General features: G+C 47.3%; 6 protein-coding genes across 6 annotated transcripts; 4 read left to right on the forward strand and 2 right to left on the reverse strand.

Annotated features, from left to right (window-relative positions):
- Positions 1-5: 5 nt before the first annotated feature.
- Positions 6-2150, reverse strand: C8R40DRAFT_1174225 (signal recognition particle protein; the record flags this gene model as incomplete). The annotated part of the gene is made up of 8 exons (XM_046232153.1): positions 6-139; positions 193-416; positions 465-776; positions 829-1077; positions 1129-1640; positions 1693-1791; positions 1846-2010; positions 2073-2150. The coding sequence occupies 8 exons, from the start codon at positions 2148-2150 to the stop codon at positions 6-8; spliced, it is 1773 nt and encodes a 590-aa protein (XP_046082867.1).
- A 72-nt stretch (positions 2151-2222) lies between these two features.
- Positions 2223-4690, forward strand: C8R40DRAFT_1206171 (WD40-repeat-containing domain protein; the record flags this gene model as incomplete). The annotated part of the gene is made up of 8 exons (XM_046233160.1): positions 2223-2339; positions 2411-2606; positions 2675-3108; positions 3162-3308; positions 3362-3871; positions 3927-4117; positions 4169-4296; positions 4354-4690. The coding sequence occupies 8 exons, from the start codon at positions 2223-2225 to the stop codon at positions 4467-4469; spliced, it is 1839 nt and encodes a 612-aa protein (XP_046082868.1). The 3' UTR covers positions 4470-4690.
- Positions 4691-4919: 229 nt separating this feature from the next.
- On the forward strand, positions 4920-6289 carry C8R40DRAFT_1053902 (S-adenosyl-L-methionine-dependent methyltransferase; the record flags this gene model as incomplete). The annotated part of the gene is made up of 8 exons (XM_046224893.1): positions 4920-5048; positions 5119-5218; positions 5259-5310; positions 5382-5453; positions 5513-5533; positions 5594-5678; positions 5734-6034; positions 6087-6289. The coding sequence occupies 8 exons, from the start codon at positions 4920-4922 to the stop codon at positions 6287-6289; spliced, it is 963 nt and encodes a 320-aa protein (XP_046082869.1).
- Positions 6290-7422: 1133 nt separating this feature from the next.
- On the forward strand, positions 7423-8934 carry C8R40DRAFT_530148 (thymidylate kinase). The gene is made up of 5 exons (XM_046235359.1): positions 7423-7450; positions 7503-7710; positions 7785-7937; positions 8019-8127; positions 8259-8934. The coding sequence occupies exons 3-5, from the start codon at positions 7811-7813 to the stop codon at positions 8734-8736; spliced, it is 714 nt and encodes a 237-aa protein (XP_046082870.1). The 5' UTR covers positions 7423-7450; positions 7503-7710; positions 7785-7810; the 3' UTR covers positions 8737-8934.
- A 259-nt stretch (positions 8935-9193) lies between these two features.
- Positions 9194-10879, forward strand: C8R40DRAFT_1174229 (PXA domain-containing protein; the record flags this gene model as incomplete). Its single annotated transcript, XM_046232154.1, has 3 exons — positions 9194-10431; positions 10486-10661; positions 10725-10879. 3 exons carry the CDS (start codon positions 9194-9196, stop codon positions 10877-10879), a joined length of 1569 nt encoding a protein of 522 aa, XP_046082871.1.
- A 382-nt stretch (positions 10880-11261) lies between these two features.
- C8R40DRAFT_1267262 (uncharacterized protein) lies at positions 11262-12712 on the reverse strand (the record flags this gene model as incomplete). Its single annotated transcript, XM_046233961.1, has 2 exons — positions 12690-12712; positions 11262-12639 (listed from the first exon to the last, which is right to left on the reverse strand). Exon 2 carries the CDS (start codon positions 12489-12491, stop codon positions 11262-11264), a length of 1230 nt encoding a protein of 409 aa, XP_046082872.1. The 5' UTR covers positions 12492-12639; positions 12690-12712.
- Between the last annotated feature and the right edge of the window lie 3818 nt (positions 12713-16530).

The raw sequence follows: 16530 nt of genomic DNA on the forward strand, positions 1-16530 counted from the left end.
ACCACTCACCGCCCTCCGCCGCCACCCATACCCATCATCTTGAACATGTCACCCATGTTTGGCATCCCACCAGCCAACCCACCAAGTCCACCTAGTCCACCCAACCCTCCGATTCCATTGCCCATCTGCGACATCATTCCTGGATAATTCTGAATAAATCAATTCATTATGAAGGACGAAGGGGACGCATACGTTGCATTTCCTCCATGTCCATCTGGTCACCTCCTTGGCTTTGCATCATGGCTTTCATCATTTCCTGCATGCCCCCGCCGCTTCTCATCTGACGCTGCATTTGTTGTAGCATTCCAGGTGGCATTGCGCGTTGCATGGCTTGGATCTGCGCTGGTGTCGGCATACCGTTGGCGCCACGACCTTTCCCACCAGCGGCAGTTTGCATTTTTTGCATCGCGGATAACCTAATAGAGCAAATTAGTGAAAAATAACATGAGAACGGAATGACGAACCATCCGTTCTTTCCACCAGCTTGCTTTGCCATATTTGCCATCATGCGGTACTGGCAAAGTAGTTCTTCAACTTCCCGAACGCTAGTACCGCTTCCTCTGGCAACACGAGTGACCCGCCAAGTTAGACCTATCGGTTTCCCGTCCTTGCCCATTTCCATGAAGGGTGATCCGTCAGAATCGAGCTCCAAGGTGTTCATGCTGTCCGTTATATAGATCATGCGCTTCATTCGTAGTGTTCCCTCTTCATCTGAACCTTGAAGAAGTTCTTGAGGCAGTCCAGGTATCATTGATGCGATTTTGCTTATTGGTCCCCTATCAATGATGTTTGCAACTGTACTTCGTCGATGTATACGAAGTCACCTACATATTCATGACATTCGATATCTGTTCTCTCCAATCCCGTATACTCAACTTGCCTTCTTCGAGTTTCTTGGCCATTTCTTTTTGCTTGTCCGGGTTTTGGGTAGCCAAATCCTGCATGTGCTCCATGAGACCCTGCATATCACCGAGGCCAAGTAGTTTCGAGATGAAAGGTTGGGGAGAAAATTTGTCGAGGTCATGAAGGTGTTCGCCGACACCAAGGAAGATGATGGGGGTTTTAGTGGCTGCGACTCTATACACGGTATTAGATTTGCTCAATGGTTCGCATGCAAATCAAACTCACGCAGATATTGCGCCTCCACCTTTTGCGTGGCCATCCATTTTGGTGACAATAATTGCACCAAAATCTGCAGTTTCTTTGAATGCCCGACTTTGAGCCTCAGCGGCCTGACCTTTGAACCTTTGATGAGTCGCATCCCGGTGATGAAATGAACTGAAAACACTATCACCTATACTGGCATCTAGGATTAACACGGTCATATTCGGATCCACCGCTTCTCCGATCTGCACCATTTCCTCAAAAAGCTCTGACTCTTGCTTGTGCCTGCCAGATGTATCCACAATGATAACCTCAAACCTCTCTTTCTTGAACTTAGCTACACCTTGAGCTGCTATTGCTACGGGATCAGTCTCAGTGTACGAACCGAAGTATGCAACCTTCGCTTTTGTCGCGGATTGTCGAGTCTGGTCAAATGCGCCTGCACGGAAGGTATCTGCACAAACGATTGCCGACTTGAAACCTCGTTTTTGGTAGTATACAGCTAGCTTGGTGCACGTTGTTGTTTTACCATTACCCTGTGTAGCGGGTTCAATCAAACGGCCTGAGTGATTAGCGTATGGAACACACCTGAAGACCGACAGCCATGATCACATTGGTCTTCCCTTTGGTCGGCTTGTACGGTTCTACGCCAGGATCCACCAAGTGTACGAGTTCATCGAAAACGGCCTAGGTGTAGCTCAGCGGGAGAAACATAACATAGAGATGTAAGGTTTAACGCACTTTCTGTATCGTATTTCTCCGGTTCGCATCCTTGGACTTATCGGAAGACTCGAAAGCGGCTTTGACTTTTGCTTTGACTTTTTGTCGTAGAGACGCCACTAGTTTAACATTCACATCGGATTCGAGGAGAGCAGCAGTGATTTCTTTCAATGTTGCGTCAACAACCTAAGTAAGGCACGAAGTCAGAATGATTTGCAGCTTGGATGCTGAGCAGGGCTAGTACCAACTTTCTCGTCTACGATAGGAGCTCTATTGAGTGATGAAAGAGCAGCATTGAGCTTTCGCCCTAAATCTGCTAAGACCATGTCGTGGTAGAGATCAGAGGCTTAGAGGCTTCTTTGCCTTTTTCAGTGATGGCTCATCCGAACAATTGAAATATGGCTCACAGCGACTCCGAGGATGAACAGGAACCTTTTGAGGATGTCGAAGAGTATAACGAGGAAGATCCTGAGGACTTGGATGCTGCTGAGGAAGCTACTGAAGACGGAGACGACGTGTGTTTTCGTCCTCGGAATTTCAATGTTCTTGTTCTAATATCCTGCATTATTGCCCCTTCATCTTCAAGGATTCCCCTTCTGATGACACCGAAGATGGATTTGAAGAGGCTGAAGATGATGATTCAGAGCCAGCAATTGATATTACTGGTGACTTGTTGAGCGAGGCATTTGCCCAAGTTGAAGCAAGTGCTGCCGCAGAGAATACTGGCAGTTCCAGCAGATCTCCTGAGCCAGACGAATTCGACAAGCAGGAACAGAGTAAAGGTATGGTATCTTCACCAGAACGTCCCGAATATATGCGTTTTAACTTGTATCCTTATTCTTATAATAAGTCCCGTCTCCTGCACCACCTCCGCGTCTCCGTAATCGGCCTATTTCACCCTCAGGAGCCCGCAAAAGGGCTCTTCGACTTGCGAAGGTACCTCGAGGCTTCGTAGTCGAGGCAGTTTGCGCCATTCCCCATCCTGCTCCTACCAATGCCCTTGCAGCCTCTAGTTGCATGAGCCATCTCCTTACCGGTTCAGAAGACGGCTACATTCGCGATTATGACATTTTCACGGCTTTGAACTCAAAGAATTTTCTTTCTGCTCCTCAAAGACAACACACAGGTGTTGTAGAAGGTCTCATGAAGGCCGGCCATCATCGGTTTTGGTGGGAAAACAACCTTTCTTCAAACTTTTCGGGTGTAAATGAAGATCGCACTCTAGTGCCAGTGCACAGTCTGGCCATGCATTCTGATGCTTTATGGGTCTTGGCTGGTACCAATGTATGAATCTAGCTCTTTCTCACTCCTTCAAGCTAATCTATTAAGTGGTCCAGTGTGGTCCTATAAACCTCTTCACGGTCCGTCACGAACCTGGACGTTTGTGCCATACATTAGTCGGACATCGCGACCTGGTGTCTTCGCTATCTTTGAATCATGACGAGAAAAGCTTATTCAGTGCGAGTTGGGATGGCGAGGCTATCGTAAGCCCTTCTCTTTTATCCAAAGTCGTCGTCGTCAACATCGTTTTCCCAAGCAATGGGATTTAAATACAGGGCAAAAGAGTAGAACCTTCACTTCACATGGAGCACAGCTCACATGCATCGCCGTGCGACCCGAGAATGCAGTTTATACAGACACAGGCTCGCCGATCATGCTCAGATATGAAGACAAGGGTCCCCAAGACACACAAACCGTCGATCCACCCGCTTTTACTGGAAACACTCGTATCGACTCCGATACTAGATCCGACGTGTCATTTGACCCGTTATTCGATGACGAGCCAGAAGATGGCCATAAACCATTCGTGGACGGAGTAACTTCCCAAGCTGTCCCAATCGCCAAACCCAGTTTAAGTACTATTGCACCTCCTAAAGGCGCACCACCATTGTTAGATTCTCAGCGATACAAAACCTTCTCTCCTGATATACTTATGACTGCTGCTATTGACGGTCAAATCATGCTGTGGGACAAACGAGTAAATACAATTGGGCAAGGAGTAGGGAGACTCTGGATAAGTGAGAAAACTCCTCCGTGGTGTCTTTCCGTATGTCTCTCTCTCTAATCATTCTTCCTGTCTTTCTAACCTTTGTATTACTTAGGCTTGTTGGTCTGCTGACGGTAATCAGATTTATGCTGGAAGGCGAAATGGCACAGTTGAAATTTACGACGTTCGACAATCGGGACGTGCTACTCCCGATGGCCCGAGGTTGCTCAAAACACTTCGCAATCCTTCACGCTCCGGAGTTGTCTCATGCGTTGTTGGATTCCCGGATAATAGACATATAGCTTGGTTCGTTCTTTGCTTGTTATCCTAGGGTATGAATCCTTATATTAACTGTAGTGCTTCTATTGACAACATACGTCTATGGAACGCGGAAACCATAGAGTCTGATACTTCAGGTCGAACCAAAGGCGGGACCCAATTCAAAGTCATTCCTGGACATCATGGAGGGTTCATATCCCAAATGTGTAAGTCAATTTCAAACTCGATCGTCCCTTCGAGTGATGTACTGAACAACGTTGTAGTGGTAGATTCGGGATCGAGGTTCTTGGTGAGCGCCAGTAGTAATCGTAGCAATCGCGAGTCCCAAGGTGACTCTACTAGAACGGTATTTGTTCATGACATCCAACATGTTCAATGACACTTTGGGTATTTTTCGGAATCTTTAGACCCTTGTTCTGGGTCAATATTTCCAGCTCGAGCGCCGAGCCTTCCTAAAGCTTCAGGATTTTTTAAGTAGACCGTGATCTGATGAGCGATTCTGCCTGATCCTTCGCGAATATCAAACTCAGGACTTACTTTTACCTGACATCCGTCATGCAACGAAAGCTATCATTTCATACGATGGTTGTTATCGTCACAACTAAGCAGCCCAGACCTTGCGTGTTAAAGCTATGCCCTGGCCGCTATGGCGAACTGTATCTGTGGCTCCAACCGACAAACCGCATAGATTATTTACTAACGGCAAGATGGCGCCAATGAACCGTATGACGTGGCTTTAATCCTGTTTCCCTTCTTTGCGGAGGTCAACGGATCGTTTGAGGTTCCCCATTACTTATACCATGCCATTTGTTGGCTTGCATTCTTTAAAATGTCTCAATCTGCAGATGTATCTTTCATTGGAGAGGATGACTCCGAGTATTTTCGGCGCTTATTCGATAGAACATTCAACAATCTGAACACAAGGTATCTGCTACCAGCGGACGAGGATGAGGTGAAAGTAAGTGTGTCTCACAAGGCAATGAAATGTAGCATGCTGAATTCTTACAACCTTGTTGTATGCACTATAGAGGTCTGAGCTGCACCATCGGATGATGCAATTTGTCTTTCAAGGTAATAACTATGTGGGCCCAGTGAAGGAGGCCTTGCAATTTGGTCAGCATAGAAGAGGTTCGACTGGGCTTCTTGTATCTTGAATGATGTTTAACAGTCGCCTTCAACACATACTCAGTTCTTGACCTTGGAACTGGTTCTGGTCTATGGTAAAGAAACCTCAGTTCTTAATTTGCTGAAACCGAATCTTCCGAACTTAGAACTATTCATTCTCTTTCAGGGCTATAAACATGGCGGATGAATTTCCGCGGGCTGAAGTCATCGGAATAGACCTAGCACCTCTACAACCTAGGTAATGGGTCACTATAATTATTCTATCCATTGTGCACTGATTATCAATGGTCGTTCCAGGAGTGTTCCTCCGAATTGCACGTAAGAACATCACATTCGACATAAGGTCTAGAATTATAACTTGCTTTCTTCTTCCTACAGTTTCGAACTGTGCGACCTAGAATCTGGAATACCATATCCTGATGGATACTTTGACTTTATACATGCCCGTTCTATACATACTGGGGTGAGTCATTCCACTAACTCTCAACTAGGAGCTGGCACACATTCAGGGCGTTCAGATACGTGATTATCCTCAGTTTCTACGTGAAATTACTCGACTACTGCGTCCGGGAGGGCTTGTACTCCTTATAGAGCCTGATTTGATTCCAATAGTCGATGGAAGACCCGTGGCTCGGGCTCCCGCCAATCTTGCAGCCGGAGAGTGGTCTACCTTTTGGGAAACATATCGTGGCTGTCTGACGAGGCAGGATATTGATGTTACGGTCCCCCAAAGACTGACGGATATGCTCACTGCAACGGGTGCGTTTGAAAACATTGTGAAACGAGACGGCAATATCCCAGTCGGTTTCTGGCCTAAAGGTTGGTGTCCTTAGTTTCTGATTTCTAGATTTCTTGGCTGATTTGAATTTAGACCCACATTTATTAAGCGTCGGACAATTACAGTGGCTGGATTATGATCTTCTTCTTCCCGCACTCAGGCCTATGTTTCTCTTCCATGGGCTGACAGAGAACCAGGTTCGATCCCTAATCACGGGGGCGCAACGCGATCTGTACCACCCTGTAGCTGAGTTATCAACTCACATCAATATCGTACATGCCTCAAAGCACCTGTAGCTTCGGACTTCTGGCATATAGCGGCTTTGCGCGGCCATTTTGAAGTATGCAATGCATATGGGATAGGATAAGATATGCGAAGTATTCTGGTAGACGGTACTGATGGGGACATCTTTCTTATATGCGCCTGCACATGTGTGACTGGCACTAGCCTTATTTTGCCGATTCCTTCTGGAATGTTGCCTGCGACCTCGATGAATTAGTTTTCTTTACAATCGGGAAAGAACAATAAAACACAAGTATAAATCTTTCCCATAGAAATGACTGATGCCACACACAGGATGCGATTTGGCATCAAGAAGCGGAAGAAGCTCGAAATGTGGGCATATTGTTCGGTGCTAACTGCAGAATAAATATGTCCGCAATATTAGTGGCAGCATGAGACTTCGAGATTTTCTAGGATTTGTCCCGTCCCTTGACATGATACGCTAAATGTCACCTGGGGGAAGTTAAATCAGGAGTTCGGTGTTTTCACAGGAGGCAAGTTCATCACTTTACGTTCCAATCTAGGCTCAAAATTTTCTCTTCCTCTATCACCCACACTGAGCAGACCATTTTCGACATCGATAATTCCGTGACCGAATGAAGAAGGCCCTGGCACCTCGTAAAGCTGATCAGAGACTCCGAGACGCCAGGATGGCATTATTTTATCTGTCCCATTGGTATTTGGGGAATTAGGAAGTTGAGGATAAGGCTAAAGCCGCGTGGATGCTTACTATAGAGGAAGGATCAGAGAGAGAGAAGCCAGGCTCAAAGTGAATACTAACCGATCGACGCAATTCATTGCTAGGGTCTGAGTCCCAGAGCGGCAGCTTTCGAAGTCCATTCGAACGTCAGTACACTCGTCTCTTGGCAAGTTGAAGGTGAACATAGCGGAGTTGATAGTCTACTCTTGATCAACTCCAGGCGAAGGAGGCGCGAAAGCAGCGCGCAGAGGTCTGATCGTTCATGGAAGCCAAGTGCGAGCCATATTTATGCAGCTATATCCGTTAGCTAGTTTAGATAGAGAAGCGTGGAAGTCTATAGTGTCATGTCTTATCAAGATGGAGTCTGGAGTAAGAAGGGGATGAAAAGCACATTTGTGCACATAAGATGTATATACGCCAAAGGAAACGCACCAGTGATTATGGCCGCACGAAGCAAGCGAGGTAGATCGTAAAGGTAGTTCGAACAGTTGGCTCAAAAGTTCAAAACCTGAAAATGAACTTACCAGGACGAAACGCTGATTGAGGACCCAAATTTAACAAGATCATATACTAGTACTACTACGCCCGAAAGGACCAGGTATGAAGAGATTCAATGACAGTTGATGCCGCTCTCGCCCCCCGGTAGGAAAAGGGTCCTTGTACTATGAGCAAACATCAAAAATGACAACGCAGTACAAATGCAAGGCAGCAATTTCAAATAACACAGAGCTGAGAGTACGTGGGAACGAAATTTACAGCTTTGACCGGTGGCCATTTACCAAATTGGAGCTACTTTTTTGATCTTACAGTAATCTCGTTTGACAACCTCTTTGAAATGGCACGACGCGGCGCATTTATTGTTGTAGAGGGTCTTGACCGTTCAGGAAAGACAACGCAAGCAGAAATCATGCGTCGGCGTATTCAGGCAGGCGGCAGAGAGGTTGTTTGTATCAAGTTTCCAGGTGAGTTTCATCTTTCGGATCTCTTCTCTTTTCCTCTGATTGTCTCTGATCGCCAGATATTGGTTGCTAAAAATGAAATAGACCGTTCTACTCCCATTGGGAAGATGATTGACTCGTATCTGCACTCGCAATCCGACTTGGATGACCATGTCGTACACTTGCTATTTTCCGCAAATCGCTGGGAATTTGCGTTAGTACTTTATTCTTATTTTACTTCTCTATCTAATGTCAATAATGGCACCATTATCTTCAACACGCGATCGATCTGCTTGGCTTGTATAACGCGCCGTTTCCCGTTTCCGACGTGACTTACTCCACCAGCTCGACAATTCTGTCTTACCTGAAGCAAGGCAAACTTGTCCTCTGTGACCGATACGCATTCTCTGGAATTGCATTTTCCGTCGCCAAGAGCTCCGAAACGCCAATTTCTACTGCAAGTCATTCAGAATCATCACTCGAAAAGCTTTCGCCTATAACTTTGCCCTGGGCGCGCGCTCCGGACTCTGCTCTTCCCTCGCCAGACTTGACAATGTTCCTCGATATTTCCCCTGAGGTTGCTCTCACCCGAGGCGGTTATGGCGAGGAGCGTTATGAAAAGGCTGACATGCAAAGGCGAGTGAGAAACGTGTTCGAAGAAATTGGTCGGCAAGTGGGTGCCACCGTTGAGGAAGCTGGCAACGGGAGGTGGGTTGTAGTCGATGCTGGAAGGGATATGTCCGCGGTCACGGAGGAAATGTGGGGACATGTCCAGCCTTTACTTGATGGTGTGGATAGTCCGGTTGGCCGGTTATGGGAATGACTTTTGTGAATAAGTATGGTAGAATTTGATCAATCTTATGCACCTGGGTTCACATACAACACTACTATTGCGGCAGCAACGCAGCAAGCGTTGAAATGATCATTGCTCTGATCAGTTAGCTGGACCGGAGTTTTCAAGTTTATGCTGCAGTAGGTTTCATATCACAGACGAGATTCCCCAGGCTCTGGCGCGGTCAATGGTCGTGAACAAGGTGACTAGAACTCGGAAGCTTCTTGTGAACTTTATTCCAAGTTTAATAACCCCAAGAACAGATCTCAATTTCAATGAATACATGGACTGTGTATAATATACGACATGGTAGATTCACTTGTATGATCCATCTACATATGACTGGCTGTGTACGTCCACAATTTCAATGCAGGCTTTATCATTATGCAGTTCGACATCATTCAGTTCTTCCAGAAATCTACTAAAGGTGTCTTTCCCACGGTAACTAATGTCCAACCGTCGCCATGTCGCTCCTTCTGTGGCCTCGAATAGCAACTCAAGCCACGTAGCAAATAGATCAGTCCCACTGTTCAAACGACTTCTCTTCCCCACAGCTCCAGCTTCTTTTGAACTTCCGCCGCTGCTCCTAAATCCCTCAGTATCACCAGAATTTAATGCCGAATTATACGACTTTATCGCTCTCGCACTGCGAGCTTTCGTGCAACCTTGGTGGACGAAAATCACTCGATATGATAAAGAGTTTCTGCCTATCATAACCAATATTCTTACACACGTCTTTCGGACACTCGAGGATCGGTTGGCTAAAGCGCATCAGAGGGGAGATTTAGCAGAGTTGGTGTTCCGGGATATTCCTGTTATAATCACTCAACATTACCGCGACTTTCGATTTGCTCGGAGCAAATTAAATTCATCATATGCGGCGGGAGGTGCCCTTTCTATTCCGGCATTGTTTCATGCGAGTCAATCGCATATGGCAGTCAAACCAGGAGGCGAAATCGACTTGGATTATGTCCGGTTCTTGGTTGATCATATATTAAAAACCTGCTTACCGACAGAGGACTGGGATCCAGAAACGGAGCGAGTGATTGTCCGAGAGATCATCGTTAAGATAGTCGCCCAGGACATTTTGGGAAAGATAACGCAACCGTGGTTCATAGAGAAGATGATCTTGGACCAGTTGATGAATATACCGTCAACGAAACCCAAAGTCACTACCCCCCATTCGAACGGATTTTCCACGCATACACTTCTCGTATTCGTCTTGACACTCATACAATCCATCTCCGGCGTTTGTCTGGCGCTCGTGCACGCTTACAGACAACTCATCGTTACTATGAAGGAGGTCAACCAACATTCTGGTATCAATGAAACTTCTTTGACACCACCACCACCGGAACCACCTATACCTGCCTCACATTCACCTTCTGTAACAGTCGCGATCGACCCCCTGTTGGTAACGCAGACACAGACTGACCATTCTGCGCTTCCTCTGGAGCCTTCTATATCATCTTCATCTGTTGACCCATCATCATCCGGTGTCCCTTCATCTTCTTCGTCCGAAGCGAATTATGATACAATAACGGATTTCCCTCATGATTACGCCACGTACATTGTTGTCATGCTCGCGGAAATATTCACCACTAACTCTCGTTATGCGGGCAACACGATCATGAGTACTATCGGAATGGCGACTAGTCAGGGCGTAGCAGGAAAATGGCTTGACAAGTAGGTCTATTCTCTTATTAGGGATTACATACTTATTCTGACCATCTACATTAGGTTCTTACCATACCTTTTGACGCGAACCCTTTCGACAAGCTTGATGCAAACTATGACACGTACCGCCAAACGCACACTCTTTCCCAACGGATATCCTGCTCCGCCACCAATAGACCCAACGCTGGAGGAACAAGCCGAGACGAGGCGGAAACTGGTCGAGTTTTTTGATGATAACGGTGAGTGTCAAATATGTCGTGTGGAAATGTTCACTAAATTCAGCCTCTTGCTCGATATCACAGCGCTAGCTCCCCTCCTTCTCGGCCCAAGTCCTTCAGACACTATATCAATGGCGTTACAGCCTCTGGAGACCAGGGAGTGTAATGTTCACTTGTCTATGTTACTTTTGGATCGCATCCTTGGTGTACTGATGCCGGAGCTGTTCGATGGGACATGACTGAGAATGTGGGATAATCATAGTTTATACGTGAAGCACCTACATACATACATACAAATTGGGCGAAATAATAACGTTGAGCTTTCTATTTTGACAGTCGTTAACTGAAGCACTCAGTCAGTCTAGTCAGATTGGATGGGGGTACTACTACCAGGCCTAAGGCAGAACCCCTGTTCATGGTAGGGGAGGTTAGTTCCTTAGCCTTCCAAATAGGCTTGAGGTTTTCAGCACCCCTGTTTATGGACCATGGTAGGGGAAGTTGGTTCCAGAACAAGAGGCAGGCACTTTCCCTGAAATCGACTGGTACATAGTCGGACCGTCATATACTAGTGTTCCCCTATGGGGCCCTATACCTTGCCTGGTCAAGCGCACCGATTACAGATCACACAATGTATTGATTTTCACCTAGCCAAAACGGCGAACTTTCATCGTGTGATACACTAGTTCCCAATTTATCGACTTGGAAAATTTGGATATAAACGTTACCGTTAGTAGGTCGGAGATTTTCTGGTAGTAGATGGATATTCTCGAAGGTCCACTCGACCTGGTGATACTTTGGCGGTACCAACAACATGTACCCTACACGCACGTTACCATCACCATATTTCTCCACACTTCGATTGTAAATGTCTTGAATATCATTGTAGCCAGCGCTTGCTCCCCCATGCTTCTTGGCAGAAGTGATTTGAATAACCCACAGCGTGACGCAGCTAGGAATGTCCTCCTGCAAAAGAAGTGCATCGAACAGAGGATTGTTCCGCTTGGATGGAACGTGAAGGGTACACAGTACCGGTTCTACCTCCTGGATCATATGGTATGGGTTTAAAGAAAACGTGTCGTTCCAGCGCGGTTGCGGTATTGACGAGGGATTAGGATCGTCCGTATCACCATCGTCCTCCTTTGTATCGTCCGCATCAGGAAGGTCGAGTTTGTCCACTTCGTCTGCCTCGGAATTTGACCAATGAAGAACGGATTTTGAAGAAGGCCGGGCGAGGGTGAAACCAATGAATCTGGTGTGAGAAATTTTCGCGCTCTTTCTGGTCTGCCGCTTGGGAGGAGTGTTGAGGGCAGAGTATAGACCGAACCGTAGGTTGGTCCGGGAGGGAGTGATAATTCTCTTGACGAAAAGACGCTCGAACAGCACTCCCGCAGCAACACCGAGTTCCGACGTCTGAGAGATTTTATGATAAAATTGGCACAAATCGGAAAACTGCCACTCGTTGTGCCGTCGAAGTAACTCTTCGCCAACCCAGGGAGAGGCGAAATCCATATACGCAGTATCGCTGGCGATTTTTACAAGGCGATTTGAAGGGCTACCGTCCGGCTCAGAGCGATAGATGCACAATAGCTGATGAGATATTTCGCTGGCATACCCCGCCTCTGCGCGAATTTCGAGGATTTTGGCCAGCTCCTGGAGGCTGTTCAAACATTTTATAGCATCTACTACAGCTTGCCCATACTTATTCTTCGCGGGATTGAACGGGCCCTGGGAATTCAAGGGCGTCTGCTTGGTTCCTAAGGCTGTTTGCCCCGATTCCAAGGGTTGCACCTCCTGTACCAAGGGCGTCTGTTTGGAATCTTGTTCAGGTTCCGAGCACTGCTCCTCCAGCATCAAGGGCTCGAAATACAGGCGCAAAGCGCGAGGAGTTGGTACACAGTAATAGAGCGCATCAAGGACGATTTTGTAGGATAACGAATACCTCAGTTGTAGTAGAGAACAACTGATATATTCAATAAATGTACCTGTAGGATAACGAATACTACTACAGGATCAGTATGGATAATTAACTTAAATATGAGTGTGACTTACCCTCAGTTGTAGTAGAGAACAACTGAGGGAAAGCTGCGAAATAGGAGCGTCTGTATAAGTACTCGATCGTAGAGTATGTAAGCAGCAACGAGTAGAAGAAAAAGTACGCATAGATAAATAAGTCAGAAAGGCTGGATGAGGACGGAGCGTACGGATTCTTCTCTAACACACCCCCTAATCCGTGCGATCCAGACCTAAGAATTTGACCCACTTCGAGTGGATTGTACCGTTCAAGGCCTTCGTAAAGATGTCTGCTACGTTTTCCCCAGTTCTAATCGGCTTCATTGTGATTTCGCCATTTGTTACTTTTTCCCGAATAAAGTGATAGCGCATTTCGATGTGTTTGACCAACATATTCTTCTTGGAGTTCTGCGTGAGGCTAACCGCCGCGAAGTTATCGCAGTGAAGCGTTAGTGGACCATCCTGTTTCAGGTCCACTTCTGCAAGGAATGACATTAACCAACTTGCCTGTTGACTGGCCCTTGCCCCTGAGATGTATTCGGCTTCGGTCGTCGATAGTGCTACTGTTGGCTGTCGTTTCGAACTCCATGTGACCGGTGCCCCAGCCATGAAGAATACGTTTCCAGATGTTGACCTCCGAGTGTCTATACATCCCGCGTGGTCGGCGTCGAGGTACCCGCAGGGTTTCAGGCCTTCTCCCTTGGTTAGCTCGGAATCGGGCGGCGGCTTCCTGTAAGTGATAGTATAGTCAAGGGTTTCTAGAATATATCCTGCTAGCCATTCTACTGCCTCCCAATGCTGACGCCCGGGATTGAGTTGATAACGGGCGAGTTTATTAGCCGCAAAGGAGATATCTGGTCTGGTACAAACTTGACCCCACATCATAGATCCAACGACCGGTCGGTAAGGCTTGTCGTGCATGAAAATTCGTTCATCGTCTGGTAGGGGATTCGGAGCGGCTTCGAGTTTGTTGTCAGGTGGAAGTGGAGTCCAGCGGTGTTTGACATTTTGGAGACCGAAATGTTCGAGCATGCGGGTGAAGTAGGCTTTCTGTGATAAAGTAATGGCTCCTGTCTTCTTGTCCTGCGAGATTTTCATCCCCAGAAGTATTTCGGATTTCACCTCGCTACTCTCCCAATGCTTCCCAAGGTCCTCCACGGTGTTCTTCTTCTCGATATCCCCTTCTGCACCTCCTAGAACATCATCTCCATACGTGCTCGTAATGGTATACTTCCCGTTCTGGCGTCTCCAGCGCACGCACGGGTCTGCTTGGGACGAGGTGTAACCGTCTTCCTTATATCCCGCCGCTAGCGTGTCTTGCCAATCGTGGCTTCCCTGCATCGTGCCGTATATCGACTTCTTGAGTTTGCAGACGAGGTGTTCGGTGCCAGGTTTGATGAATCCCTCCGGTTGTTTCATGTATACATCGTGCTTTATTGGGCTATTGAGGAAAGCAGACTTGAAGTCCACTTGGAAAAGTGAGAGGCCGAGAACCACGATGATGGCTAGGACGATTCGGAAGGATTCCATTCGCGCCACGGCGCCGAATGTCTCGTCGTAGTCCATACCATAAACCTGTGTATATCCTTTCGCCACATATCTCGCCTTTCTCTTCAACAGTTCCCCTTGTGATCCCCACTTGGACGTGAATATCCACATTGCATCCATGAGGTTTGCCCCCCGAGGTAGTGGCACCAGCTCCCACACCTCTTTCTCCATTAACGCGTCGTATTCGGCTTGAGCTGGTGGACCCCAGAGGTCCCAGCGGAGCTTTGCCTCTTTGAAGTTCCTTGGTGTCCATCTCTCATCATGGGTCGATGCGAAAGCCCATGGTTCGTGGGCGACGAGCGCAAAGGCGGTATCGGGTTGATTCCATCCCATTTCCTTCCGGACAAGTTGGTCTACATTCATTGAGCCGCCAGTTCGCTCGCGTAAGACACGTGTTGATGTGGGAGCTGGAGGTTTAGTAGTGGGTATGGAGTCAGGAGGAGGAGATTGAGGAAGGGATTCCGGTTCAGAAGGTATAGGTGTAAGGGGAGATAACGGCGGAGAGAGAGAGGGAGGAGTTGATGGTGAGGGCGCTAAATCTAATTTGAGTGGCGCCCCGGATTTAATGACCTCGGCATCACCGTTTGATGGTTTAATGTCCTCGGCATCACCGTTGGAACCGAAAGAGATCTCGTCATCAGACCGAGTTCTCTTAGCTATTCCTTCCTCGAATTTGACATCCCTTGACTCAATAATAGTCTTCCACTCTGGCACCCAAATTCTGTAGCCCCGGCGGCCCATATATCCAAGCAAACGACCTTTAATCGCCTGACGCGCAAGTTTGCCATCTTTTCTGGTTTCTGGTAATGTTGCCCAGGCTTCACATCCGAAAGGCCGTAAGTGGGATACGTCCTGGCGTTTCTTGGTCCAACGTTCCATAGGGACAACATCAGGTGAACGAGCAGTAGGGACGAAGCTGTCGACGTATATGAAGGTACTTGCTGCTTCTGCCCAGAATGACGGTGATAATCCAGAATCTTCGAGTAGAGTTCTCGTACCCTCGATCACTGTCCTGTTTGCGCGTTCCGCCATACCATTAGCCGCCGAAGAGTAGGGGGTTATCTTCTCGATGATGATACCGTGCTCTTTGCAGTAGGACTGCATTAGATTGTTGTCAAATTCACCCCCACCGTCTATCCGAATGATTCGAAGGCGTTCCCCAGTCTGGTTCTCTGCCATAATGCGAAACTCATGGAAGTGTTTGAGTGTTGTCTCTGCCCGTTTGTTGGAGATGAAATATGGGACTCGGATGGAGGATGCGCCGTCAGAGCAGAGCATCATATAGTTGGCCCCGCCTCGACTCTGAGTTCTGGAAGGTCCCCATAAGTCAATATGCACCCGTTCGAGTACTTTGGTCTCATGCATGAGTTTCTCGTCAAATGGGCGTCTCGTCGCTTTGCCATATAGACAAGGTTCGCACATTCCTCGTGTCTCTTTCGATGTTACTTGCAATCTGTCCACTAACTTTCGATTTGCCATTCTCAGGATTCTTGCGACTCCGACATGACCGAAGCGACGGTGCCAAGTATGTATATCAGTTGGTTTTTCGTGGGACCTGGCTGAGCTTGCATAGATTTTCCGGTCAACTCGGTACATTTTTGAGTTTCCGATTTGTGTCCCAACCATGACCACTTTACCAGAGGAAGTCCTTACAGTGAGTTTCCGCTCCCCTCTCTATCGAGTGTTGATACTGAGATTAGGTTGTGTGCAAATTCCGGGGTGTGTTTCACTCCTTTGAGTTTCACATTGCACTCCAGGCCGTCTACTAGGGTTGGGATATTCACATCACCAATTCCTGGTATCTGGAACTTGCCAGAATCACCCGCTATCGCGCTGTTTCCACTTTGTCCACTGACGGTCTCGTAATGGATGAAATCCGACCTTTTTACCCAGCAATGCTCTGACGCCGCCGAATCGAGAAACGTCTCAGGCTCGGTTGGTTCAGGTGGAGAGTAGAGTGGCATATTACCATTGCAAACGGTGCACTCGATAGGATTCGATACAAGGGAATAAATAGGTACGTTATCGCTAGCACTAACACTCTCCCTTTTCTGACTCTCGCAATTTAGAACGGTAGTTCTTTCGGGTCTATTGGAGTCATTAGGGGATAGTGTTGTGAAGGTCGGATGGATGGACGTACCCGGCTTAGCGGAAACATTGACATGGTTGGTGTGAATGTAGAGGTCAACAGGATCTGGATCGGTAAGGATCGCCGCTGACATGCCTAAATTTTGGCTAGACGTCTATGCTGTGAATTGTGACATTTTCACGTATAGATTTGTATCAAGAGGACTGTAATTGAGACCCAGATTGACAGTCAAAGTCAATACTG

This window comes from Lentinula edodes, assembly GCF_021015755.1.
Source record: "Lentinula edodes strain Le(Bin) 0899 ss11 chromosome Unknown C8R40scaffold_35, whole genome shotgun sequence".
Classification (NCBI taxonomy): Eukaryota; Fungi; Basidiomycota; class Agaricomycetes; order Agaricales; family Omphalotaceae; genus Lentinula; species Lentinula edodes.